The 27,739-nt window shown below is 42.8% G+C and overlaps 2 protein-coding genes across 2 annotated transcripts in view; one reads left to right on the forward strand and one right to left on the reverse strand.

The window, feature by feature from the left end:
* Window positions 1-13,914, reverse strand: part of PCYT1B (phosphate cytidylyltransferase 1B, choline) — a 106,891-nt gene extending 92,977 nt beyond the window's left edge. Inside the window, exon 1 of the mRNA XM_081115158.1 lies at window positions 13,565-13,914. Within this exon, the coding sequence (XP_080971284.1) occupies window positions 13,565-13,636 (72 nt within the window). The 5' untranslated portion in view covers window positions 13,637-13,914. The remainder of the gene's footprint in view (window positions 1-13,564) is intronic.
* Window positions 13,915-22,403: 8,489 nt separating this feature from the next.
* The window catches only part of POLA1 (DNA polymerase alpha 1, catalytic subunit), a 321,815-nt gene continuing 316,479 nt past the window's right edge, over window positions 22,404-27,739 (forward strand). Inside the window, exon 1 of the mRNA XM_081115420.1 lies at window positions 22,404-22,475. Coding sequence (XP_080971546.1) covers window positions 22,451-22,475 — 25 coding nt within the window. The 5' untranslated portion in view covers window positions 22,404-22,450. The remainder of the gene's footprint in view (window positions 22,476-27,739) is intronic.

A 27,739-nucleotide genomic window follows, 5' to 3' on the forward strand; every position in this document is an offset into this window, starting at 1 on the left:
ATCTAGTCTACTTTAGTGCCAGTTAAGGGCCTATGTCAAATGACTGACTAATGGTACTTGAGAGTAACTATATATAGTCAATGTGCTCTTACATAAGCACATCCTTGCTACAAGAAGTTCCTTTAAATAAGCAAGTAAACAAGCATGGAAAAGCACACTTTCAAATAAAAATAATTCTTTATTTCTGCAAAATAGTCGGGATAACATTCAAGTGTAGGAACTCAAAGGAACAAAACCACTAGCATTAAACCATGGCAATTCCTAGCACATACAACACCACTATTGCTCAAAACATCTTGGCATAATCCTTTTGAAATTTTCACCATGGCAAGTTTATAAGACCCCTTATTAAAATCAGTTATTATATAATCAAATAGAAATTTTAGGATCCAAAGAGGTATTAACCAGATTTATCATTCACCTATTAGACTATCAGTTGACTTTTGGTTATTTCAAACATATCAGAAATAACCCACAATGATTACTGTGCCCTCAAAGGTCAATTCTTCTTGGAGAGCAGAGGTTCTCAAATTTCAATTTTCATAAGAATCACTTGGAGAACTTGTTAAACTTCAGTTTCCCAGAGATTCTAATTCAGTAGGCCAGGGAAGGGCCCATCAATTTGACATTCTATCAAGCTCACAGGTATTACCTGAGATCCACACTTTGAGTAACACCTGTGGAGCAAAAATGTGAAGATAAAAATACTCATGTGAGCCCTAACTGGTTTGGCTCAGTGGATAGAGCATTGGCCTGTGGACTGAAGGGTCCCAGATTCGATTACGGTCAAGGGCATGTACTTTGGTTGTGGACACATCCCCAGTAGGGGGTGTGCAGGAGGCAGCTAATCAATGTTTCTCTCTCATTGATTTTCTAACTATCCCTCTCCCTTCCTCTCTGTAAAAAAATCAATAAAATATATTAAAATAAATACTCATGTGAATACAGAAGCTCTATTATCCTTTCTTTAAAAAGGATAGAAATTGTCAAAAGGACTCAGAAGCCAACTTGGGAAAACTCCTGCCAGCCAAAGATGGAAAGTTTAAGCATCAATAAGGATAAGAACAGCAATGTATTAAAATCCATCAAATATGTTTAAATCCATGAGTTCATAATACTACAAAAAAAAGAGAAAGAAACAAAAAACCTCAGTTGTCTGCATTGGAGAATGCAATGGAACAAATGCATTATTTTGAAAACTGGGAACTAGAGGGGAAAAAATCAAGCATTTATCTCCCCATTCCCATACAAACTGTACCTTTGGGTAACCAAATAGTAAGTAAGAAGTGTATCATTTTAGAATGAGTAATTATAAAGGTATGAAGGTAATGAAGAAAGGCCTAAACCAGGAGTCAGACATCCCCCGAGGAGTCCCAGATTACGAGAGGGTGCAGGCCAGGCTGAGGGAACACCCCCCCCCAGTGCACAAATTCCGTGCACTGGGCCTCTACTATGTATAGTGCATATAAGATCTTTGGTTAATCTCTTCCCGCCCTCCCCGCTTCCCTCTGAGATTCATCAGTCTGTTCTATGTTTCCATGCCTGTGGTTTCTGCCCCTGTGTTGAGCGTCTGCCCCCTGGTGGTCAGCGTGCTTCATAGCTACCGGCTGGTTGGCTGGTCAGCTGGTTGGCCAGTTGCTTAGGCTTTTATATATATACTAGAGGCCCAGTGCATGAAATTTGTGCATGGGGGGTGTCCCTCAGCACGGCCTGCACACTCTCCAATCTGCAACCCCTCAGGGGATGTCCGACTGTCAGTTTTAAACATCCCTCTTGCAATCCAGGACCACTGGCTCCTAACCACTTATCTGCCTGCCTGCCTAATGCCCCCAACTGCCCTCCCCCACCAGCCTGATCTTGCCCCCAACTGCCTTCCCCTGCCGGCCTGGTTGCTCCCAACTGCCCTCCCCTGCTGACCTGATCTTGCCCCCAACTGCGCTCCACTGCCGGCCTGATATCGCCCCTAACTGCCTCTGCCTCGGCCCCCACCACCATGGCTTTGTCCAGAAGGAAGTCAGACGTCTGGAAGATGGCCGGTTGACCATGTCTAATTAGCATATTACCCCTTTATTAGTATAGATAGATTATATAGTATAGGATTGCTTAAATGGTGGGGGGAGTCTTTTTCAGCAGGAGGTCGAACCTTTTGGCAGACAAAAATACATAACCCCTATATCTGGACTGATAGCCAGCCATATGCACTTTGCTGCCAAACCGGTCATTAAAAAACTGAACCACTTTCTTACACCTTACACCAAATAGCTGTTGCCCTTAAAACCTCTCCTCAACCCCACCTTAGGTTCTGCCTTCACAGTTCACCCAGATTTGGTTCTGATTGGTCAGTTTCTATGCCAGTCAGTGTCAAAAGCTCCACCTACTATGCAGCCATTGGCTCCTCACAGTTCACCCAGATTTGGTTCTGATTGGTTGGTTTCTATGCCAGTCAGCATCAAAAGCTCCGCCTCCTAGGCAGCCATTGGCTCCTCTGGGAAATCCAGAACAGCCTCGCTGACAGCTGTCTCTCTCTCCAGGCCTATCTCCGGGCCTGATCCACAGCCTCCTCGGCGGCTTCAGATCAGGTCCTGCCTCTCTCTCTCGGCCTCTCTCTGGGCCTCTCTCTGGGCCTGATGGGCAGCCATGGCAGTGGTGGCGAGGTTGTTACGCCTGCCTCACCATGCCCACCTGCTCACCACCCTGCTCACCTGCTGGCCACCAGCCTTGCTGTGATAGGAGCCTGTGGACCACAGGGGAGGGACCAAGAGGTGCTCCATGCACTTCCTGGTGACCTTTTGTTTGGTCATTTTGGTCCTTACGGCCATTGGCCTTTTATTATATAGAGGCCCGGTGCATGGATTCATGTGTGGGGGTGGGGGGATGAGGGGGGTCCCTCAGCCTGGCATGTGCCCTTTCACAATCCAGGACCCCTCAGGGGATGTCCCACTGCCGGGTTAGGCCCGCCTGCAGGGATCAAGCCTGACCCGGCAGTTGGACCTGGCCGGCAGGGATCGGGCCTAAACCAGCAGTGGGACATCCCCTGAGTGATGTAGCAGTGCGCCGAGTGGCAGGCGGCCAAGGAGGAGCCCGAGCTGAGGCCGGGCGCTGCACCGCTTGTGCTTATCTTGGCCCACTGCGCCTGCTGCCACCACTTGCCTGCTGCTGCCATTCATTAGCACTGCACAGAGTTGGGAGAGACTCCTGTCACTGCAGCTGCACTCGCCAGCCAGTGAGCCCAGCTTCTGGTTGAGTGGCACTCCCCCTGTGGGAGCGCACTGACCACCAGGGGGCAGCTCCTGTGTTGAGTGCCCCTGGTGGTCAGTGCGTGTCATAGTGACTGGTTGACCGGTCGATCCAGTCGTTCGGTCGTAATGGTCACTTAGGCTTTTATGTATATAGATATATAGATTATCTTTGCTTTACCCCTGGCCAGTGTGTGTAGTGGTTAGAGCATCAGCCTGCTTACCAAAGGGCAACGGGTTCAATTCCCGGTCAAGGGCACATACCTGCATTGCAGGTTTGATCCTCAGTCCCAGTTGGGGTGCATGCAGGAGGTAACCACATCTCTCTCACATCGATATTTCTCTTTCTCTCTCTTTCTCTCTCTCTCTCCCTCTACCTCCCCCTCCTTCCCTTCCACTCTCTAAAAGTCAATGGGAAATAATATCCTTGGGTGAAGATTAACAAAAAATTTATTTTTGCTGTATTATTTTAAAAGGTTAGGGGAATACATAATTGTAAAAAAAGAACAAAGCCCTAAAGTCCTTATAACTAGTGATCACTAACACTGTCAACATTTCATGTATTTCCTTCTTTTGTGCTTAGATTTTCCACCCTCAACTGTGGAAAATATTGGTCATGAGTTGATCATCATTGAAGCTAGGTAAGGAGTACATAAACAGCACAAATAGGAAGACACTGTTTTGCCTAATTTTGCATATGGTTGTATTTCTCCATAATAAAAGTTATATTTTTTAAAATATGTTTTTATTGATTTTAGAGTGGGAGGATGGGAGAGGGAGAGAGAGAAACATTGATGAGTGAACCATGGTTCAGCTGTCTCTTGCATGCCCTCTACTGGAGATGGAACCAGCAACCAAGGCATGTGCCCTGACTGGGAATGGAACCAGTGACCTCTGGGTGCACAGTACAATGCTCAACCAACTGAGCCACACTGGCCAGGGTTAAAAGTTGTCTTTTTAGAAAACATAAAAATCGGTCACCTTGGTTTATTAAATATCTATCACTTTAAGTGCATATACTGAGGCAATATGCATAAATGCCCGATCTTTACCTTCAGACTTCTTTCTAGCTCCACTAACAAATTACGACTGTGTCTTCTTGAGCAAATGACTTAGACTCTTTAAGCCTCAGTTTCCTCACCAACAAAATAAGGCTAATAATGCCCCTGAGGATTTCATAGGAATTAAATGTAAGTAAAGCGTTTAGCTAGTGCCCTAAATAAATACCTTTGTTTAGACCTTCTTCGTTTGTTCTTTTTGTCAGCCACTTTTCAATACAGAAATGCAAAGAGCCCTTCTTGTTCTGGGGACAAGTAACTTTGATCTAGTCAATTTCTTTTCAAATAATTCCCTGGAAAATGTAGATGGCCCTGGTATGAAATGTTTGGTTCTCAGGGTTTAAAACTGCAAACCCTGGAGGGACCCAGGGGATGAGGAGTAAGAAGGAATGTATGTGGTTGATTCAATAGTTCTCAATCTAGGGTGATTTTGCCCCAAAGGGGTCACTTAATAATATCTGGAGACATTTTTGGTTGCCACAACTTGGATGGGGGTACTATTGGAATCTCCTGGTTAGAGTCCAGGGATGCTGCTAAACATCCTATATAATAAAAGAGAAACATGTAAATTGACCATCCTTCCACTACACTCACCAGCCAATCAGGAATGAGTATGCAAATTAACATCATCACCTCCATGGAGACTAACAGCAGATAGGAGGCAGCTCCCAGCATGGCCTGCTTGGCCGTTGTGGCAGGGACCCAGGAGCAGGCAAGCGCAGCCACTGGCAGCTCCTAGGACAGCCCACTTGGCCATCACTGCAGCAACCCGGGAGCAAGGAAGCGCAGCCAGCAGGCAGCTCCCAGCATGGCCCGCTTGGCTGTCGCTGTGGCGACCGGAGAGCAGGCAAGTGTGGCCCACAGGCAGCACCCAGCACGGCCTGCTTGGCAGTCACTGTGGTGTGGAGCAGGCAGGCCCTGCAGAGAGCAGAGAATCATGGGGATCAAGCCTAAGCCATCAGTAGGACATCCCCTGAGGGCTCCCAGATTGGAGAGGGTGCAGGTCAGGCTGAGGGACACACCCTCCTGTGCACGAATTTCATGCACCAGGCCTCTAGTCCTATTATATGCACAGGATTGCTACCCACAACGAAGAACTATCTGACCCCAAATATCAGTAGTACCAAGGCCGAGAAACCCTGAGCTAATGTAACCAAAACTCCTTGATGAGGCTTTTCCTAAATAATTAACTTTGCCTTTTTTTGTTCTTACCTAACACATACAGGTTATTAAAGGCATGCTCAGGAGAAATCATTCAAAATGTGATTACTCTAGCTCTGTGGCCCTATTTTGTTATTCATTTCTTTATGAGAAAAAAAATCTGCATAGTGTTCTGATTTCATTGCCTTTGAGTTTCAAATAGCAAACTCAACACATGCACGGATTACTTTCTTAATTAATAGATGGTGAAGGGTGGCATCACTTTATTAACTTGTGGGAAGGATGTATCATCTTCCAACATCTCAGTCATCTTTATTCCCAACTGTTACACTAATGGGGGAGGACTGGAATGAAGGGCAGTCAGACACTACTCCCCAAACATTTCTCTTATTAATATAGCCCGTTGCAGTTTAGATGATACTTGCCTGCCATGTCATTATTAAATAAAAAACATTATGAGTAATTTACCCACCCCATCCCCTTTCTAATGTCAGGATACTTGAGGTCAAGACCACAGTGCCATAGGCACTGAAGAAGAGTGAAATAAATGATGGTAGCTGTGTATTCGCTGGAAAACAATAGTAAGGCCATTTCTTTCTTTCTTTTTTTTTTCCTAAAGATTTTTTTTATATATATATTTTTTATTGATTTTTTACAGAGAGGAAGGGAGAGGGGATAGATAGTTAGAAACATCCATGAGAGAGAAACATTGATCAGCCGCCTCCTGCACACCCCCTACTGGGGATGTGCCTGCAACCAAGGTACATGCCCTTGACCGGAATCGAACCTGGGACCCTTCAGTCTGCAGGCCGATGCTCTATCCACTGAGCCAAACTGGTTAGGGCGAGTAAGGCCATTTCTGTGAGACGTGGTGTGTGTTTTGGGGGTCAGTGAGGTAAAAAGGGTGAGAGGATAAAAAGGTGGTGGAATGGCTTAAGGATCTATGATGTGTTCCTATTTCTTTATTTCTCCCTTCCCCCATTCCAACCCTTCTATGAAAACTGCCTCGCCCAACAGCCAGGGAATTGGGTTGGGACACCTGATTAAGAGAGCCACACCAGGGCCTCTTCAGTGGTTTCTCAGATCCTCAGATTCCCTCCGTCAGGAATTAGAACTAAGAGATGGAGGCCGAGTGGGTCGGGAGCTGAGCTGTGAGCAGAGCATTGGAGTACATATGTCCAGAAATGGCTCTTTCCAAGGGCTTTTCAAGCTGCTTTGAGTTCTGTTCTTCCTGAAGCCTACTTTTCAGCTTTCCGTAGATTCTAATAGTCAGCCTTTGCATTCCTCCCTAATGAAAAAGTTAACTTAGTGGGTCCTATTCCTTGCAACCCAACAATCTATCTCTGACACAGATATATACACATCCACACCTAGAGATAAGACTAACCTGAGAAGTGAAGCCAAGAGAGCTACCTACCAGGAAAGGCAAGAGCACTTAACATTCATTTGTACTTCATGCCTAGGAGGGTCAACGGATGACACTCTGCCCCAGAGACCAGCTCATAGTAAATTCCCCTTCTCAGAAACCTTATTGTTTTAGATATACTATGCCATACTTTTGATACTTTCATATATAGTCTTACAACTCCTTTTGTGTTTTTATATTAAACTAGAGGCCCAGTGCACGAAATTAGTGCACTTGGGGGGCATCCCTCAGCCCGGCCTGTGCCCTCTCCATAGTCCAGGCATCCTCAGGGAATGTCCGACTGACAGCATAGTCCCACAGGCCTAAGCCAGCAGTCAGACATCCTTAGCGCTTCTGCGGAGGCAGGAGAGGCTCCTGCCACTGCTGCTGTGCTCGCCAGCCATGAGCCCAACTTCTGACTGAGTAGTGCTCCCCCTGTGGGAGCACACTGAACACCAGGGGACAGCTCCTATGTTGAGCACCTGCCTCCTGGTGGTCAGTGCGTGTCATAATGACCGGTCATTCCACCGTTCAGTCGATTTGCATATTAGCCTTTTATTATATAGGATTACTGTTTATCAGTTGATTTGCATATTAGCCTTTTATTATATAGGATTACTGTTTATCTCATAATGTTCCCTAAGTCTCATTTATAATCTTGATATTAATCTCTCATAAAATAAATATTGGGGAGATTAGTTCACACTCCCAGGGTCCAGTTTCTTGTCTCATCCTCAACCCACTCAGATAAACTTCTGCCCTCAACATTCCACTTAAAACTGGGTTACGTTTCCATGTATTTCTTAGCTGCATAGGAGGATTATTTAGAGCACCAGCTCTTGACTAGGGGAGATTTTATGCCCCTCTCCCAAGGGTGAATTTTTAGTGTCTAGACACAGTTTTTTCACAAGTCGGGGAGGGGCATGTGACTAGCATCTAGCAGGGGTGGGCAAACTTTTTGACTCGAGGGCCACAGTGGGTTCTTAAACTGGACCGGAGGGCCGGAACAAAAGCATGGATGGAGTGTTTGTGTGAACTAATATAAATTCAAAGTAAACATCATTACATAAAAGGGTATGGTCTCTTTTTTTTAGTTTTATTCATTTCAAACGGGCCGGATCCGGCCCGTGGGCCATAGTTTGCCCACGGCTGATCTAGATAGAGACCAGGGATGCTGCTAAACATCCTACAATACACACGAAAATCCCTCACAGAAAAGAATGATCTGGCCCCAAATGTCAAAATACCAAGGTTGAGAAACCCTACTTTAGGGCAGAGATAGGTCTTTGAGACAAATGACATAATTTAAAATGGACATAGGACTGCCATCAGAGGAATGGCCAAGTGAAAGATCCCTTTGGCCTCTCCCCCTGAAATTTCAACAAGTTAACCAACTATAATTCAACAAAGAATTCCCTGCTCATACAGAGGCACGCCTGCAAGACCTGTGTATTGAAACATCTAAAGGTGGGCAACCGGGAATATAAGGGGAGATTAGAGGGGAGGAAAGCTCAGATGGCCCTCAGACTCAGCCCTGCAGCCCAGAGCTTGTAGCTCATGGTGCACTCAGACTGGAAAGGGGAGGAAGCCAGTGGTAGCAGGCACTTTCTTTGACCAGGAGGAACAGAGAGCTGCTGGAGGGCAGTTCAGCAGGGCAAGTGGAGTAGAGCGAACAGTGACTAAGCCAGCAGACTCCTGACAGAGCATGGGGTTCTGCAGTGCAGCTCTCCACTGTTGGGCTGGGCGGTGGTGTTTCAGATATAAAACGGAAACTCATAGACACAGACAACAGTATGATGGTTACCAGAGGGAAGGGGGTTGGGGAAGTATAAAGGGTAAAGGGGGCCAAATATATGGGGACAGAAGATGATTTGACTTTGGGTGGTGGGCACACAATACAATATACAGATCATGTATCATGGAAATGTACACTTGAAACCTATATAACCTTAAAAACCAATGTCACCCCAATAAATTTAACTTAAAAATATTAAATGGTCCTAGCCAGTTTGGCTCAGTGGATAAAATGTTGGCCCGTGGGCTGAAGGGTCCGGGGTTCGATTCTGGTCAAGGGCACGAACCTTGGTTGGGGTGCATGCTGAAGGCAACCAATCAATGTGTCTCTCTCACATTGATGTTTCCTCTCTCTGTCTCTCCCCCTCCCTTCCACTCTCTCTAAAAAAATCAGTGGAAAAATATCCTCAGGTGAGGGGTAACAAAAATAAATAAATAAAATGGACAAAGGATTTGAATTGATATTTCTCCAAAGAACACATACAAATGGCCAATAAACACAGGAAAAAATGCTCAACATCATTAGCCATTAGGGAAATGCAAATCAAAACCACAATGAGCCCTAGCTGGCACAGCTCAGTGGTTAGAGCACCAGCCTGTGCACTGGAGGGCCTCAGGTTTGATTCTGGGTCAAGATTTGATCCCTGCCCCCAATCAGGGCTTGTGAGGGAGGCAACCAATCAATGTGTCTCTCTCACCCCCCCCCTCTGTCTCTCTCTCTCTCTCTTCCGCCCTTCCATTCTCTCTAAAAATCAATGGAAAAAATATCCTCATTCCTTGGAGGACGATTTAAAAAGAAACCCACAATGAGATACAACTTCACACCCACTAGAATAGCTATAATTTTTAAGAATGTAAAACAACAAGTGTTGTTGAGGATATAGAGAAAATGGAACCTCCACACATTGCTGTAGAGAAAGGGAGCAGGATAGAGAGATAGAAACATCAATGAGAGAGGAATATCATCGATTGGCTGCCTCCTGCACAACCCCTACTGAGGACTGAACCTGCAACCGAGGTACATGCTCTTGACCAGAATTGAACTTGGGACCCATCAAGCCACAGGTCGATGCTCTATTCATTGAGTCAAACTGGCCAGGGTTGGTGTGACCTCTTTGGAAAACAGTTTGCCACTTTCTCAAAAAATTAAAAATAGAGTTAATCTTTGACCTAGCAACTCCACTCAAAGGTATATACCCAAGAGACTTGAACATATATGTCCACAAAAAACCTTGTAGACGAATGTCATATCAACATTATTCACAATAACTAAGAAGTGAAAACAACCCAAATATCCATTGACTGATGAATGGAGAAACAAATTGTGGTATATCCATACAGTGGAATATTATTTGGCCATTAAAAGGAATGAAGTACTGATACATGCCACAACAGTAATGAACTTTGAAAACATATGCTAAGTGAAAGAAGCTAGACATACTAGTAAAAGACCACATATTGTATGATTCTACTATAGGAAATGTGCAGAATAGGCAAATTCATAGGGACAGAATGTAGGGGTGTTGAGTGGGAATGGAAGTCCTTATCTCACCATGAAGATTTTTCAGCAAAGACTGGTAGAGGAAAGAAGAAATGTTTTCATTTTGATCTATGAATTCGCTATAGAAAATTGGAGTCCACTCCAATAAGTGGCATCTTGAAAGAACCATCTCTGCCATTCAATCTGTAGTTAACTATCAAACCCCTACAATGTGTCTTGCTCTCTGGGGGGCCCACAGAAGCGCTCCTTTCAGGGAATCCTGGGAGATAGTGGAAGAAGCAAGAGCTTTGGAGTTAGATCTTGAGCTAGTAAAAATTTCAGCATGAAAGTATTTTATGCTACAAATTTATGATCCAAAGGAACAGAAGAAGGTAAATCAGTAGTATAAAGTAATTTTATATATAATTAAAAATAGCAGAAGGGTTGCCAGAAAGAACTAGGCTAACCACATTATTTCCTACCAGGGCACCTTAGGGGATCCCTGTTTTAATGAATAAATAAAAATGATGTGTAATTATCATATCAATTGCTTGCATCTAAGTGAGTGCTTCTGAAATTATTTGATGGTGCTTAAAAAGCTTTGGTCTCTGAAGTGCGTTTAGTGTCTCCTTGACTCTTATCTATATTATTAATTTGCAGATGAAAGTTAACTTGGTGCTATGCAAATGAGGAGACTTCAAATAAATGAGATTTTACTGTAAAATTTTAAATCCATATTACTTGTAACAGAACTGCAATATATTTTGAGAACGTGTTAACATATCTAAAAGAGACATTACAGCTTAAAGCAACGTTAACCAATAGAAATTTCTGTCATGATGGAATAGTCTATATGTGCATTATCTAGCTGTCCAAAATAAGGTAGCCAAGTGGTTACTGAGCATTTGAGATGTATCTAGTGTAACTGAGGAACTAAATGTTAAATTTTATTTAATGAACTTAAATTTAAATACCCATAAATGGCTAGAGGCTACCTTACTTGACAGTGTAAGTTGAAAGAAAAAGTAAAATTGGAATCCAAGAAACTGAATTCCAGCCCTACCCTTACTACCTTGGACAGTTTACTTAATGAACCTCTGTGAACTTCATTTTTCTTACTTGAAAATGAGAGTAACATAATATCTTCCTCACAGGAATTGGGGCAAGATGAATTAAGATATGTTCAGGCATTCTCTTATTTCCAAATAAGTGTCAATCAAGAACCAAAGTTAAATATGTGGAAAGTGGACAACCAACTCTCTCATTTAAAGGGAATTTGTATTCCTCGAGAGATAAAAAATATTATTAAATTCATAATTATCCTCAGCATTCAGATATAATATTTAATGACAATGCTTATAACTATCAGCTGGTAAACAGGACCATTAGCAATAGTCCGAAATGGTCATGTGTCAGCTTGGGAGTACCAATGTATGATGCACATAAGGGCTGGCAATCAGAAAGTTCAGCTTATAAAAGTTAATGCAATCACTTCTTTATTATTGTTACATTTAATAATGTAATTCATCTTGATTGCCCAAGGAAGTTGAATGAATCCATTCCATTTAACTAGGGAAAACTGAGGCACCAGTTAGCAAAAATAGGCTAGTTATTAGAAGCTTGAGCACTTTTGTTGAGTATAATCACATGAAATAAGGCATGTAATGTATTTAGTACAGGGCATGCCACCTACTAAGGACTAAAAATGTCAGCTGTTATTTTAAGTGACAAAAGATGGTATTGGGAGATTCATGAAATTAGACTCCATTGGCTATTTTTTAATTAACCAAAGGTATAAGAGTATAGAGTGATATTTGCACAGATTTAATTTTACATGACTGGACCTAGAAAGATAATTTCAATTGTACACATCCGCACCAGTCAGAAGCTGAATTTAGTTGTTTTGATACCACTTCAAATCTGTTTTTAGAACGATGAACGATGAATGGGTAAAATGCCTCCTGATTCCCCCCTTAATTCAATAAAATGAGCTGGTAAAACTCATGAGCCTTCAAAACACAAATGTCTCTAAATCTGAGATAATATGGAGGCAAATGGGAAAGAGATTGAGTGTGTAAATGCTCTACCAATCATAGATCAAGTGCTTGTGGATTCGGACCTATACTACTTTCTGGGGCATATGGTGCTTTAACTAGCCATCCACAACCACTCCAAGGGTTCTGAAGGGGTGCTGGGACAGAAAAGAGCAGGGCCTGTGTCCTGAGGCCTGAGAAAGCACTTTCAAGGAAGTGACATGAAACCAGCTTTACCATGAAGCAGAGAAATTACATCATTGCTAGGAAGTTTTCCTTGGTCCTAACCTCTTCTTCACATCACTTGGTGAAGGCCTGAGGTTGTGGGAATCGAGTGGAGGGGAAAATATGGGGACACCTGTAATACTCTCAACAATAAATATATATATTTTTTTTACATATTTTATTGATTTTTTACAGAGAGGAAGGGAGAGAGATAGAGAGTCAGAAACATCGATGAGAGAGAGAAACATCGATCAGCTGCCTCCCGCACATCTCCCACTGGGGATGTGCCCGCAACCCAGGCACATGCCCCCGACCGGAATCGAACCTGGGACCTCTCAGTCCGCAGGCCAACGCTCCATCCACTGAGCCAAACCGGCTTCGGCAACAATAAATATTTAAAACAAACACACACACAAAAAAAAACAAGGCTCCACTAAAATGCACATTCCCCTAAGCACCTCCCCCTCCCCAAATAAATAAAAGCTCACACAAGGTCGTCCCACTTATGTGCTAGTTGCATTGCAAAGAATCCAGAAGTGGGTGTCGTAATCAGGATTTTGTGACCTTTCTACTAAGAGAATTTCTAATTGTATAGATAATGAATATTTTGCTAAAACATTCTCCATTGTGCCTAGCTGGCGTGGCTCAGTGGTTGAGTGTCAGCCTATGAACCAGATCACGGTTCAATTCCCAGTCGGGGCACATGCTCGGGTGGTGGGCTCGATCCCCAGTGTGGGGTGTGCAGTGTTTCTTATCTCTCCCTCCCTTTCCCTTCCTCTCTGAAATCAATAAAAAATACATTAAAAAAATAAATAAAACATTCTCCATCACCCCCAGGCTCCCACAACATCATTCTTCCCCTTAAGCTACCTACATTTCCTTATCCTGATTTGACTTGGGTTTTTTGTTTTGCTTTGTTTTTAAGAAAGATAATTTGTTCCTATCATCTAACTCTATGGGGAGCTTGCATGCTTTGTAAGGGAAATAGATAAACATTAGCCATATTTTTTCTTTTGTATCACCTTAAAACAGAGAGGGTAATATTTCCATTCTGAATGTGACTCTATTCATTAGTACAGGTCCATTATACTTGCAGATACATAAGACTTTACTTTTTGAAGCTACTTGGATATTCAAAGAGGCAAAAATCAACAAACAAGCATGTACAGTACCTTGTGCCAGAACTTGGGAGTGCAATTGTCCCTGCTGTCCTCTTCCATGGTGCATTCCTGGTGGCCCACCATGTCAGCTCCTGTCCTGCTTTCCCTATTTTTCTAGTGTCCTTTCTTTGGAGTTCTTTGGAGTCATGGGTGAAATTTTTCTTCCTCTGGGCTTACTGGAGCACTTGACCAAAGGTTAAGCTCAAACTCAGGCTCAGAGGGCTAGTCGCGTCCCAGTGATTGAATAAGCAGAGATCCAAGTTGCTGGGGGTTCTTGCTTTATTTACCGCAAACCTCCTCTTGTCTCTTCTGGGCTGTTGTTCACTGACAATTGCCGCGCTCTGGGCTGGCGCTCGGATGCCCTGTTGTGCAGGGACAGGCAGGTTGTGGTGAAAGCTGCACTTGTGAAAAAGGCCATTGTTTCATGTCCTCTGTGCCTCAATGGAGCTATGGCAGCAAATGCCATTGGTGAATTAACTCTGTCATTGTGTGCTGCCTCAACTGATTATGCTCCTGGAATGACAAACATTTTCTCTCTTTGTTTTTTCAAGATAAAAAGTGGTCAAGACCTTGAGGCATTAATATACAACTAAGCCCTTTATTTAAATGGGAGAATAAAGATAGAGAAAAGAAATCTCTCACATGTACTTAGATTCAAATAAGCATTTTTCTCTTCTAAGGAGCTATTCTAAGCACCACTGATGAGAAATGTGTACATTTTAACCATGTAGGAGCTTCACAATTTGTACTGAGGTAATTTCTTCTCAGATAACACTGTGTGGTAAAAGAACGCAACCGAGGATTAACAAAATCAAATTTCCCATTAATTTTTAGAGAGAGTGGAAAGGAGGGGGAGAGACAGAGAGAAACATCAAAGTGAGAGAGACACATCAATTGGTTGCCTCCTGCACACGTCTAAACCAGGTCAGGGGATAGATAGAGCCTGCAACTGAGATATGTGCCCTTAGTTGAAATTGAACCTGGACCCTTCATTCCCTGGGCAGATGCTCTATCCACTGAGCAAGACCAGCTAGAGCAGAACACTGTAAATATGCATGTTTTTGGTCCTTTCTGAGAAAAAAAGATTCTTTTAAAATCTGGCTGCAGCAAAGTACTATGGGAACTTTGGCTGCTGATATTAACGTCTCATACTTCAGTTCAGAATGAAGACTGCTGTCCATCTAAATTCACCTTAGCCACGTAAAGATTTTTTGTCCCATGCTAACAGGAAAACTCTCCGTCACTTTCTCACATACTCTAATCACCAGGATGGTCAAACTTGCTCTCTGATCAACAGAAGGATCCTTTCAACCTTCCCATCCATCTGGCATCCATCCTGCACTCTCTCTGTATGGATGCTGGCCCAGTGGCTGGGAGTGCTCTGTCAGTGAATTCACTGCTAGTTTTCTAGCGTGGCAGTGTGTCATGTGCCAACTTGGTGAGCTGGAACCCCATTTCCAAGGATCCCCTTTCCTTAGGACTCTGGTCAAGAGTTGGCCAAAAGAGGAATCCTCCAAAGGTTGTCATAGTTGAGTGTGGTGATGAATGGAGGGTCCCAGCTGGTCCTCCTGTTCCTTCACTCTATGTCCAGATCTTCTTCCAAAATGTTGACCAACAACAGCCCCAGGCCCACCATGGGGCATTTGTGCAGCCCCACGGAAGTAGGAGTAGCTTCCTGTGTGCTTCCACTTTGGGAGCTGGATATACTGGACTTCTGACTGCCAGGTGGGTGGTTTCTCCCATCCTCCAACTCTCCTCTAGATCTCCACTCCCCCAGTCCCTCACACAACCAGCCAGGTCTCCTATAATGAATCCCTTCCTCCACAGCTCAAAGTGGTTCTGCTTCCCTGACTGAACTGATACACTTGTTTTTCCAAACCATACAAGGACTGTTAGGAGAGAATCCTCAACATGGGAAGAGTTTAGAGGGCAATAGGGAGAAAGCCCTGTGGAACTTGTGTTTAGAAGTGATTGAGGCCTGGCCATGGTGGCTCAGTGGTTGAGCGTCAACCTATGAACCAGGAGGTCATGATTCAATTCCTGATCAGGGCACATGCCCGGGTTGTGGGCTCAATCCCCAGTATGGGGCGTGCAGGAGGCAGCTGATCAATGATTTTCTCTCATTGATGTTTCTATCTCTCTCTCCCTCTCCCTTTCTGTCTGAAGTCAAAATATATTTTGAAAAAAAAGAAGTGACTAAGAAACCCAAGAAAATAGATGCTATATTTGTATTGGACCTCTCCCCACAGTTCCTTATAGCCTCACCCTGCAATGCTTCTTTTCATCTCCAAGCATTTTTGCAGGTACCTCTTCCTTCTTCATTCCTATGCTTTCTCCTCATCTTCATTCTTATCCCCATGGATAAGAGGCTGGGATGGGCTATCAGAGGTAAGCCACACCATAGGGGTAGGTTCCAGATAGAAGACTAAAAGAGAAAAAAAACACACACACTAAGTCCTGGACACATTATTGCTTCCATTACTGATTTACTGGATCCATTGAAATGATGCCCCAACTTGACACAGCACAGAAACCTTGAACGGGAGGTTTCTCTAAAACTAAGCTGAAGCTTGGTTCAGCTGTCAGGAAGACATCATCCGCCTCTATTTGCACTGGTTTGCTCTTCTCAGTAATGGAAAAATCACTCTTGTGTCATCAAGGCCCAATGGTTCACAAGAGGCTTATTTTGAAATTGCCTCTTGTTGTCATCCCTTAGAATAACAATGCATTTGGGGGGAAAAAAAGAATAACAGTGCATTTGATTATATTTCCAAGCTTCTGTCTCACATCCAAAAGAAGAATCATTGCCAATCTATTTGCTCAATTAACTCCTGCTTAGAGTAGGCGATTATTTGTCATGAGTACGAGAAAGATGAGAGGAGAGGTTTTGATTAATTCTGACTATAAAGTAAATAGAACCAAGACAGGGCTACCAATACAATTACATACTGTATTCTTTTCTTTTCTTTTCTTTTTTTTTTTTAAAATATATATATATTTTATTGATTTTTTACAGAGAGAAAGGGAAAGAGATAGAGAGTTAGAAACATCAATCAGCTGCCTCCTGCACACCCCCTACTGGAGATGTGTCTGTAGCCAAGGTACATGCCCTTGACTGGAATCAAACCTGGGACCCTTGAGTCCGCAGGCCGACGCTCTATCCACTAAGCCAAACCAGTTAGGGCAACATACTGTATTCTTAGCACAGACTTAGGTCAACAAATGTAGCCACCTACCTTTGGATTATGAAGGTGTCTACTATCTGAACACTTATTGGTGGTTTTCAGGGATCTTCTCTACTTTTGAGAATCTCATGAGTGAAAATGGTCTCAGGGGATTCCCTCTCTGAACAATTCTCTGTGGTCTACCACAAGGGGCGCTTCGGAGCTCTGAGAGTTGTCAGTGGATGGAGTCTAGTCAAGCAGGCCCACAGAGTTAGAAACAGGCCAGCAGCAGATCTCAGCTACCCTATATAGCACCTTTGCTCCTCTGGCTCCAAGCAGCCCCACTTGGTGAACAAAGGGAGGGGTGGATTTCAGCCCCTATTCTCCAACTCTGTGACGAGTTCTTGAAGCTCCTGACCCTCAGAGATAAAAAGCATCGTTGGGGAAGCAAACTGTATCATCCCCATCACAGGAATTCAGGGGATGAGTATCCTCAAGGCCCAGGAGGTGTGGATGATCAACTAGGCCTCAGCTCCAGAGCTGGTAAAACCACCCTTCTTTTGCACGAATTCCTCAGCAGCATTCCGTTGACCTTACTAGACCTCACTAGTGGGCAGGGATCATTGCCTTGGCTGCCATGTTTAAGAGGACTGACACACTTGTTTTTCCAAATCATACCAGGACTGTTAGGAGAGAATCCTCAACATGGGACGAGTTTAGAGGGCAATAGGGAGAAAACCCCGTGGAAATTGTGTCTAGAAGCGACTGAGAAACCCAAGAAAATAGATGCTATATTTGTATTGGACTTCTCCCCACAGTTCCTTATAGCCCTCACCCCGCAAAGCTTCTTTTCAGATCCAAGCATTTTTGCAGGTACCTCTTCCTCTGAGGAGTCCATGTGGCCATGGGATCCCCCTCCCTCCCAATATGCACTCCTAGAGTTCCTCACCCCTACTTCTAGAACATTTTGGAGTTTTCTTTCCAAATGACCTCAGCCTGCTTCCAGAGCCTATGTGGCCTCTTCCTTAGGGCCAATCTCTTGGGGGTAAACTTACTGAAAAGTTTCATATCCCTAGGTACAAGGGGTGGTAGAGCATGGGCTTTTAGCAGGAAAATGTGAACAGAATCTGGATATCTGGGTTGGCATATCCTGTGGTGTGGCACAGAGAAGCAGCTCTGGCTGTGGCATATATATATATATGGTTTGGGGTTTTTTTTCCCCATGAAGCAGTACAAAACTCAGAAGCTCCACTAGGTGCAACAAACATGGACATGATGCTAAGCAACTCTAGGCCTTTCCATAAAATGAATAAGATTTAAGTTTGACAGCATAGTAAACTTTAAAGCAGCAGTTCTCAAATTTCAATACAGCCTTTATATTGTTAAATAACCAAGGCTAGATTGAGTTATAGAGTTTTTGTTTTTAATAATATACTGAATGAGATAGCAATGACATGAAGTGATCTGAACAAAGGTGCATTGGTAAAATATTGATGCCATAACCAACTCACATGGCCCACAGTTTCACTAAAGGTGACGACTAGATTCTTTGGAGGATGAAGAGGTGACTTTTCCCACAAATGTCAGAAGCAGGCCCAGGTAGAGGTATTTTAAGTTACTGTAGAAATGAATGGCTTAATTAGCATTTTGTTATTTTAATTACAGTTAATTACAGGTAGTTCGTCATCAAAAGTCTGAGGATGGTGTTTGGATCTGAAGAATACCTAGTGTCAAATAAAAATAGATGCACAGGGAAACTGTAGGGAGCAAGGAACTTTGGAATTTATAAGCTTTCTTTTGAGGCACACAGGAGTTTTAATTTGCAGAAACTTGCGAAAAGAACTAAGCTCCACACAAAGACACACATTTATCCATCTTTCGGGCCATTAACACAACTTCTCTAAGATGTCAGAGTGATAAGCCAAGTAACAGAAATTGTTTTCTTCTCCTCACCTCGTAACAATTATTTTAATGCATTGCTGGGGTTTTGTAGACATTTTTCTCCCTAACAGAACAACTGACGTTGTGCCAGATGTGTAACTGACTTGGAGAAAAACTGAACATAATACATTTTGTAATTTTCACTACATCTTTCCCATGTTTTTTGCTGTTTTCCAGAGCCCTTTCGTGATGCAAAATTTCTGCGCTTGACCAGAGAACCCAGCTTGTTCTTTCTCCTTCATTTCCTCTCTCCCATTCTCTCACCAACCAAGGCAAAAGGGAGTCATTATCTTCAACTGTGAATCTCCAAGAAGTTATTTTGTGGGTGAGGCCACACGTTAAAGGATTTCTAAGAACTTCTCCCAATTCCTGACTGTGGATAAAAGCATCTGCATAAATTGGTGATTGTAAGAGAAACACACTTACATGTCTTGTGAAAATCCACAGAGGAAAAGAACAACATATAATGTTTCTAAACTTCTGATTTAAGAAAATGGACTTTAATGTCGTGAAATAAATCTAGGCAGTTAAGACACTTTGTGCCAGGGTCTTGAAATTAAAACCAAGGTGCCAATTTAAAAATGGCTTTGCTCCCAAGCTCTATGCCGGGCTCCAAAGGAAAACAAAATGTTGGGTGGCTCATTAGTAATGTTCCATACTCGTCTGTGCATAAGGGACAATTCAGCAGAAATGCCAAAGAAAGAAAATTATGTTCCCACATTCATGTCACCTGCCCTAGTTGAGTGAAGAGAAAGCTGGTTATCTGTTTGGGGCTGGCATTAAAATCTTAGGTGGCAACAAACAATTGGAAATTAAAATTTAAAAAAAACAATACCAATTCAAAGCAGCATCAAAACACGAACGACTTAAGGATAAATTTAATGAAACATGCGGAAGTTGTGTCCACTGAAAACTTAAAAGACTGCCAAGAAAAAGGAAAGAAAACATACAAAAAGGGAGACATATACTGTGTCTATGGGTTGGGAAACTCAAAATTGTTAAAAATGTCTATTTTCTTCAAATTAATCTATAGATTCAATACAAACCCAGTCCAAACCCCAGCAAACTTTTTGGTAGGAATTGACTACCTCATTCTAAAAATTATATGAAAATATGAAAGACTTAGATTAGCCAAAATAATTCTGAAAAAATAAAAGAACATGTTGGAAACTCAGACTCTCTGATTTTAAGACACTGTAAAGCTACAGTAGTCAACATATTAGCATAGACATATAAATGGGACAAAATAGAAAAATCCAGAAATAGACCCACATATATGTGGTAGATTGATTTTTGATAAAAGTGCCAAGACAATGCAATGGTAAAAAAAATTTGCCTTTAAAAAGAACATGCTGCCCAGCCAGCATGGCTCAATGGTTGAGCATCGACCTATGAACCAGGAGGTCACGGTTTCAATTCCTAGTCAGGGCACATGTGACCCAACTGGGGGTTGTGCAGGAGGCAGCTGATCAATGATTCTCTCTCATCATTGATGTTTCTATCTCTCTCTCTCTCCAACCCTTCCTCTGTGAAATCAATCATATATATATATATATATATATATATATATATATATATATATATTTAAAAAGAACATGCTGTCCATAGCAGTATTATTCAAAATAGCCAAAATCTGGAAGCAACCCATGCTTTTGAACACCTTTTGTTTTGAGGATGATCTTTTGAAGTAGTGCTGGCCTTACATAAGACTCTTTTAGGTAATCCAGCTATTATTTGATTCATAGGAAGCTACAATACTAAATGCTGTAAGATACTAAAGAGTGGAAATCTTTAGAACAGGTGGGAGATGAGCCCTCCTTCCTCACAGAAAAAGGTGTATCCAGGCATAAGTGACCACATATTGTTCAACCTGATATTTATGTCCAGGGTAACCATCCTGCAGATGACTCTAACAGGTAAGGCAATTCCTCGTCTAGATCCCTTGTTCTTGACTTTGGCTGCACATTGGAACCCCATCCTAAGAATTTATGATTTAATAGCTGGGGGTGGGGAAAGGTGGGCACTTAAACTTTGATAAACTACTCATATGATTCTAATTTGCAGCCAAAGTTGAGAACTACTGCTCTAAACTTTATAAACTTTATGGACATATGTAAATTAAGAAACGTTCATGCTGCCATCCTCAGCTAAAATCCACTATTGACTGACTATATGATTAGTGTTCTAACATAATTCTTTTTTTTTTAATGCGAGACTTTTCTTTTAAATATAGAGGTGCTTTATTTTTGTTGTTAATCATCACCTGAGGATATTTTTCCACTGATATATTTTTTTAGATAAAGTGGCAAGGAGGAAGAGAGACAGAGAGAAATAAACATCGATGTGAGAGAGACTCACATCCATTTGTTGTCCTGATCAGAGGGCCGGGGATGGAGCCTGCAACAAAGGTATGTGCCCTTGACCAGAATCAAACCCGGGACCCTTCAGTCTTTGAGCCGATGCTCTATCCATTAAGCCAAACTGCCTAGGGCTCATAATTCTTTCTTAACTTTGCTCCAATACCTTTACTAATTCACAGGTGGATTCTGGTTTTCTATCTCCAAGTGTGACTTCACGCTGCTGGTTTAGAAGGTCCTGAAGCATTAGTATAGAGCTATTTGTCTTTGGGACAGGTTTTATTCATGCTAACACTGCATATTTATGTTATGATCTAGGGCTCAGTCATCACAAAAGATTTGCCCATTGGTCAATACTTCATGTTAAATTACTTGAGGGCATGGATCTAACATTGCTCTCTAGGGGGACAGTGCCAAGAACATTATGCACTAATGAGTTTGAGAAAAGGCCTTGATGGCTAAAATTACTTCTACATAAAATGGTACTCAAAGATGGTTAATTCTCATTCTAAGTTCTTGGCTTAATTAGTGTTCTCTTGTTAAGATATACATGCAGATGTCTCTGTTCTTATTGTTTGTTAAACAATAAAGGAGATACATACATTGCATGCTTTGTACCACACATAAGAATCTAAAGCCCTTTTTGTCTTTCATAACATTGACATTCTGCAGGAGTCCAGGCCAGATGTCTTTTGCCCTATGCTTTGAATAGATCTGATTATTTCTTCATGATTAGATTCAGGTTCAACATTGTTTTGCAAGAAGACTACTGTATATAGTTGACGCTCCTTTTCCCAAGTGCATCACGTTAGGAGGCATATGATTGATTACCTCTTATTGGTGATGCTACTTTTGGTCGTTTGGCTAAGATGGTGCACATACCTTTATGTGGTTATGTGTGTGTGTGTGTGTGTGTGTGTGTGTGTGTCACAGCGACTGTGTTCACACTCTGAGAAGCTAAGTATCAGGCCAGACTGAGTCCACAGCAAGAGGCAGTCGCTTTCCCAGGCTCCCGGCAAACCGGTCCAACCACGCCCATCGTACTGCCCGCCCGCGTTTCTTTTCCGGGAAAATCACCTCTCAGAACCAGAAAGCCCCTGCTCCAACGCACCCATATCTTTTCCCATCCGTATGGGCGCGCCTGCGCAGCGAGTCTGCAGGCGGCTCCTTTCCAGCGCCCGACCGCTTCTTTTTCCTGCTCTCCTTCCCTCCGGCTCCGCCAGAGCGATTTCCCCCTTAGGGGTCAACCACAGGTCCCCAAACGCGCGCTCGCGGGAAGACCTGGGGCGGGGCCTGGCGCGGCGCGGCACGTCAGGGGCCTTCCGGGCGGAAGTCCGCAGCCTCCGGAGCCGCTGATTGGCTTTCAGGCTGGCGCCTGTCTCTGCCCTCGTTCCAGTTTCAGGCTGGTTGGCGCGGAATCGAGAGACTCCCGGACCATGGCGCCCGTGCACGGCGACGACTGTGAGCTGGGGCCACGCGGGGTCCCGGGTTGGGAGTGCGGGGACCGTGGCATGATTGTGGGTGGTGGAGGCTAGAGGATGGATCTCTTTTAATTTTTCCTGAAGGAGGCGCGCGCCCCAGTCGTGCCGCGGGTCTGTTTGGGCGCGGACCTTGGTCGCCCCGGGCTGGGACTTTTCTGGTATAAGCCGGGGCTTGCCTGCTGGGCCCTTTGCTCCTGGCAGCCCCCCGCCTGCGGGGCATTTGGTTTGGGAAACTGCGTCACCTCGGTCACTGCGGGTCTCCACACTCTCCTGCCTTTCTTTTTTTTTTTTTTTTTTTTTCCTTTTGGTGAGTCGTGTGCCACGCTCTGGGCACACCTTTATAAGACTGGCCCCGGCGGGGCACAGTTTTGACGGAAAGTATTTCACTACTGCCACCCCAACTATGCACTTGAGGGCTACGATGCATGTCATCCCCTTTATAGAAACTGCCAGGAAATTGTCATACCTTGTAAAGAAAACTTTTAAGTGCTGTCACCAGAACATACAGATGCATTTTGTCTTTCTAGCTACTGGGTTTCTACTTTATGCATTAACAATTTTTCTCCCAAATTCTATGGAAAGTTCAAGTATGGCATAGAAATAGTGTTCACAATCTAGTCTTCTCTGATGAAGCTTTTAAAAAAAGTAGCAGTTCAGCGTTTCAGATGTCCTGTATCACTCCATTTTCAGTGGTAATCTTTTACTTCAAAAAACTGAGTACGAAAATGCAAATGGCTTTGTCTGATTTCTGATTTTTTGAACAGTGTTCAACTAAAGTGTGACTTAAGTGAACTTTAACTTAAAATCAGATGCTTCACTTTCTTAGCTGAAGCACATCTGTCACTCAAGTGCATCACTATTAATGAGAACTTGCTTCCTAATCAGCTTCCTTTGCATTCACCTAGATACGAATCAGAGATTTCAATTTATTCTTCTAGCCTTTTGTCTTTTAGGACAATTTATTTTAGGCAGTCGACTAGCCTGGATTACAAATGGGATGTAGGATGTGAACACATGCAGTCTCTTCAGCCCTACATCAGTGATTTGCCACTAAGCTGTTTCTTCACCCTAAAAACTGTACAACATCTGTGAACATCAAGAAATCACTCTTTGGCAATCTTGAGACCCCTCTTAAGTCATGGTGTTGATTAAGTGTTGCTGGAGACTTGTGACTGGAATTTTTCCTCTAGAGCAGACTGAAAGATTGTTACCGGGAAAGACGGTTGCAGGCCATTATTTTGTCTGCTTTTGGGGAGGATGGGGGTACTTCAGAAGGTAATTTTGAACCATGTATTAAATTTTTGTAACTGGATTTTTTTCACGCTTATTCTTTTTTGCCAACTTACTACGTGAAGCATTGGAGACATATTCCAAAAATGGAAATCTAGGCCTTTTCCCCTCAACTATTAGGCGGGGTACCTTGACAATGGCAGTGAAAAGTTGAAAGGTCTATAACTAGCTTTATATATGAAAAAGGATCAAGGAGAATTTAATGATTAAATAAAGCAAGCACAGTGAGTGGTTCATTCATTTGTTCATTCAGCAAATATTTATTATGTACCTACTAGGCATAGGCATTCTGCCAGCCTCTAGTGGTAACAGTGGTAGGTAAGCTGGTCATGCTTTTTTTTTTCATGGAGTTGAGATTGTAAACGCCTAACTTTTTAAAATATATATTTATTTCAGAGAGGAAGGGAGAGGTAGAGAGAGAGAGAAGCATTAGTATGAGAATCATTGATTGGCTGCCTCCTGCTGGGGATTGAGCCCACAACCTGGGCATGTGCCCTCGACCGGAATTGAACTTGGGACCGCTCAGTTTTCAGGCTGATGTTCTGTCCACTAAACCAAACTGGCTAGGGCTAAACGCCTAATTTTATGCAGTGCTATATTGAGGCTTCCCTGAGATCACTGCTCTGTTATATTTTTGTTTTCTAGACACTAGACCAGCGGTTCTCAACCCGTGGGTCACGACCCCTTTGGGGGTCGAACGACCCTTTCACAGGGGTCGCCTAAGACCATCGGAAAACACATATTGTTTTGTGATGAATCACTATGCTTTCATTATGTTCAATTTGTAACAATGAAATTGGGGGTCACCACAACATGAGGAACTGTATTAAAGGGTCGCGGCATTGGGAAGGTTGAGAACCACTGCCCTAGACCATGTTACTGCTAAGTGTGTGTGTGTCTACCCTGCATCTATACACACATGCAATGAACTTCTCTTATATTGCTGAGTACAAAGCCAAGTATCTTCATTTAATCTGCAACAACTTTATGAAACAAACATGATTATCCCCATTTCAGAGATGAGGACCCTGAGGCTCTGCGTTAGTCTGAGTCCTTAGGTGTAAGTATAGAAACCAATTCTAGCTATTTTTTTTTTTTACAATTTTATTGCCCATTGAAAAATAAATAAAATAAAAACAAAAAATAAACACAACAAGCCATTGTCAATTATTTTCCATTTGTGAAGTCTAGCTAATTTAAACAGAAAAGGAATTTATTAGAAGGATATTGTGTTGTTCACGGAAACTCCAGGAGGACTGGAGAGTCAGCCTGGGGGTTAGTTAGCCAGGAATAGTGATTAAAATCGTGTCACAAAACTGTTCCAGTAAGGAGGTTGTTGCCAACCATGGCCAAGTACTTGAGGTTATAGCTTGTTATAGCTGTAGTTAACATTGCTGGCACTTTTACTTAATCGTCCTGCAGCTGTTGCTACTTATAGAATCTTTTCCTAGCCCATCTCCTTTCCTTTTGACACTAGCTTCTGATTTAAAGTCTGAGCAGGTGTTCCTAATTGGGAAAGCCCATTTTATATGCCCATGCCCTAGCTGCAAGGGTGTCTGGGAAAGAGCATCTGCCTTTCAGTAGTAGGATATGGCCTCTGTGTCCCATCAAAACTTTAGGGGAGCCTGACCTGTGTGGCTCAGTGGTTGAGTGTTGACCTGTGAACCAGGAGGTCATGGTTCAATTCCCGGTCAGGGCACATGCCTGAATTTCAGGCTCTGTCCCCAGTGGGGGTTGTGCAGGAGGCAGCCGATCCATGATTCTCATCATTGATGTTTCTCCCTCGCTCTTCCTCTCCGTTCCTCTCTGAAATGAATAAAAATATATTTTAGAAAAGACTTATAGGTGAAATTTCACAAGTAGGTTCATATGCTGGGCAGCTTAAACAACAGCAAGACAGCCGTCCACTGCAGCTCAGAAAGGTTAAGTGTGATCTCATGTTGTCCAGTAAGTGACAGCTGGGTTGTGCTGCTTCTTCCTAGTCTATTCTCCCACTTACTCTATACCAGGGGTGGGCAAACTTTTTGACTCGAGGGCCACAATGGGTTCTTAAACTGGACCGGAGGGCCGGAACAAAAGCATGGATGGAGTGTTTGTGTGAACTAATATAAATTCAAAGTAAACATCATTACATAAAAGGGTACGGTCTTTTTTTTTTTTTGGTTTTATTCATTTCAAACGGGCTGGATCCGTCCCGCGGGCCGTAGTTTGCCCACGGCTGCTCTATACTCTCATGCCTTACCTGCTACACTGACTTTCGGTTTCTGAATACACCTTGCATTTTCATCCTTTTGTAATTTGGCTCGTGCCTTTTCCTATGCTTGTGCCACTTTTTACCATGTACTCTGATAGTAAAATTTTACTCCTCTTGCTAGGTCTGTGTTGGAAACTTCCTGTGAAGCCTTCCCTGATTTCCCAGGCAAAATGAACAGTTCTCTTTTTTACATTTCCTCAGTACCATGCTCTTACCTCTTATATGACACCCTGTTTATATGATGGTGGGAGCCTCAGGTCCTTTTACTTTACTTGACTGTGAACCCCTTGAGGACAGGCAACTCTGTCACATTTGTTGTTGCACCCCAAACCCTGTGGAGTAAGTCCATTTGAAGACTGTAGGTTTTATTATTTTAATCAAGAGGAGTCAAGGAATCTTAAAGGGAACACATTGAGGCCTACTTTTCACTCATAGTGGTCATATTCAGTATTCTCCGAATCCATTTCATGTAGGCCTGCTCATTTTTTAAAATTATTTTTTTAAAATATATTTTATTGATTTTCTGCAGCAAGGAGGGGAGAGGAATAGAGAGTTAGAAACATTGATGAGTGAGAAACATCTATCAGCTGCCCTGCACACCCCCTACTGGGGTTGTGCCTGCAACCAAGGTACATGCCCTTGACCGGAATCGAACCTGGGACCCTTCAGTCTGCAGGCCGAGGCTCTATCCACTGAGCCAAACCGGTTAGGGTTTGCTCATTTTTTTTTAATCATTTGAGTGACACCCAGGATTTTGTGGCTGTCATCATTAAGTACCTGCATTCCTTAATTTTTACTTAATGCCTTTCTAAAACAGATTTAAAAGTCAAATGTGAAAGTCAAACAATAGGCAGATGTTATAGAGATTGCAATTCCAGGAAGCTAGAAGAAATAAGATCTCTAATTATACTTCACTTTTGAGATGCAGTTTTTAGTAGTTTATTGCCAGCATTTGGTACATGTTCTTTAAATTGCATCTTCTATTTCAGTCAAACACTTAGTCAAACCGCTTAATGTTGTTAAGAATTTTGCAGTGGGGTTGGAGCTATTAGGATGCCTCTTATCAATACTTTTCCTTTTCTGTGCCTACTTCTTTTTATAGAATAATTAGCACCAAATATAATAAAATACTCAAATTCACAGGCATAGATGGCACTCATGCTGAGCCTAAATTCTCGGCTGGTAGGCAGCACTGTCTTACTTGACTTGGTTATTCATTAGCTGGTATATGAAAGTCTTAATTATGTGAATGAAATCTTTTCACTATGTGTGTGAGGTCGTCAGTTTATAATGACCAAAAGCATGAATAATTCAAAAGTTGAATGAATGAACACTGAAGCCCTCTGGTATTTCAGTAATTTTTGACAAAACATTTTAACCTTTATAATTTTTCATCATCATCTTATAATGCCCTAACCAACTAAGTGAGGCCTGGAAATCGGTGACGAAATCAAGAATCTTTTCAGAGTCATCTTTGTTAAATTCTCCCAACCCCAATTTATCCCTCCTTTGAAATTCCAGATACTTTGTCTGAACCTGTTATGGCATGCATGACTTCTAAAGATTGTTTTAGAGTTAGTTGCTATTTATCTCCCATTTTAGATTTTAAGTTCTCTGAGTATGGGGACCATATCTTTTTGATCTTTGTGTCTCTCAGAGCACCTAGTACTTTGCAAAGAGCAGGTGCTCCTTAAATCATG

Source organism: Myotis nattereri (genome assembly GCF_964212035.1).
Source record: "Myotis nattereri genome assembly, chromosome: X".
NCBI lineage: Eukaryota > Metazoa > Chordata > Mammalia > Chiroptera > Vespertilionidae > Myotis > Myotis nattereri.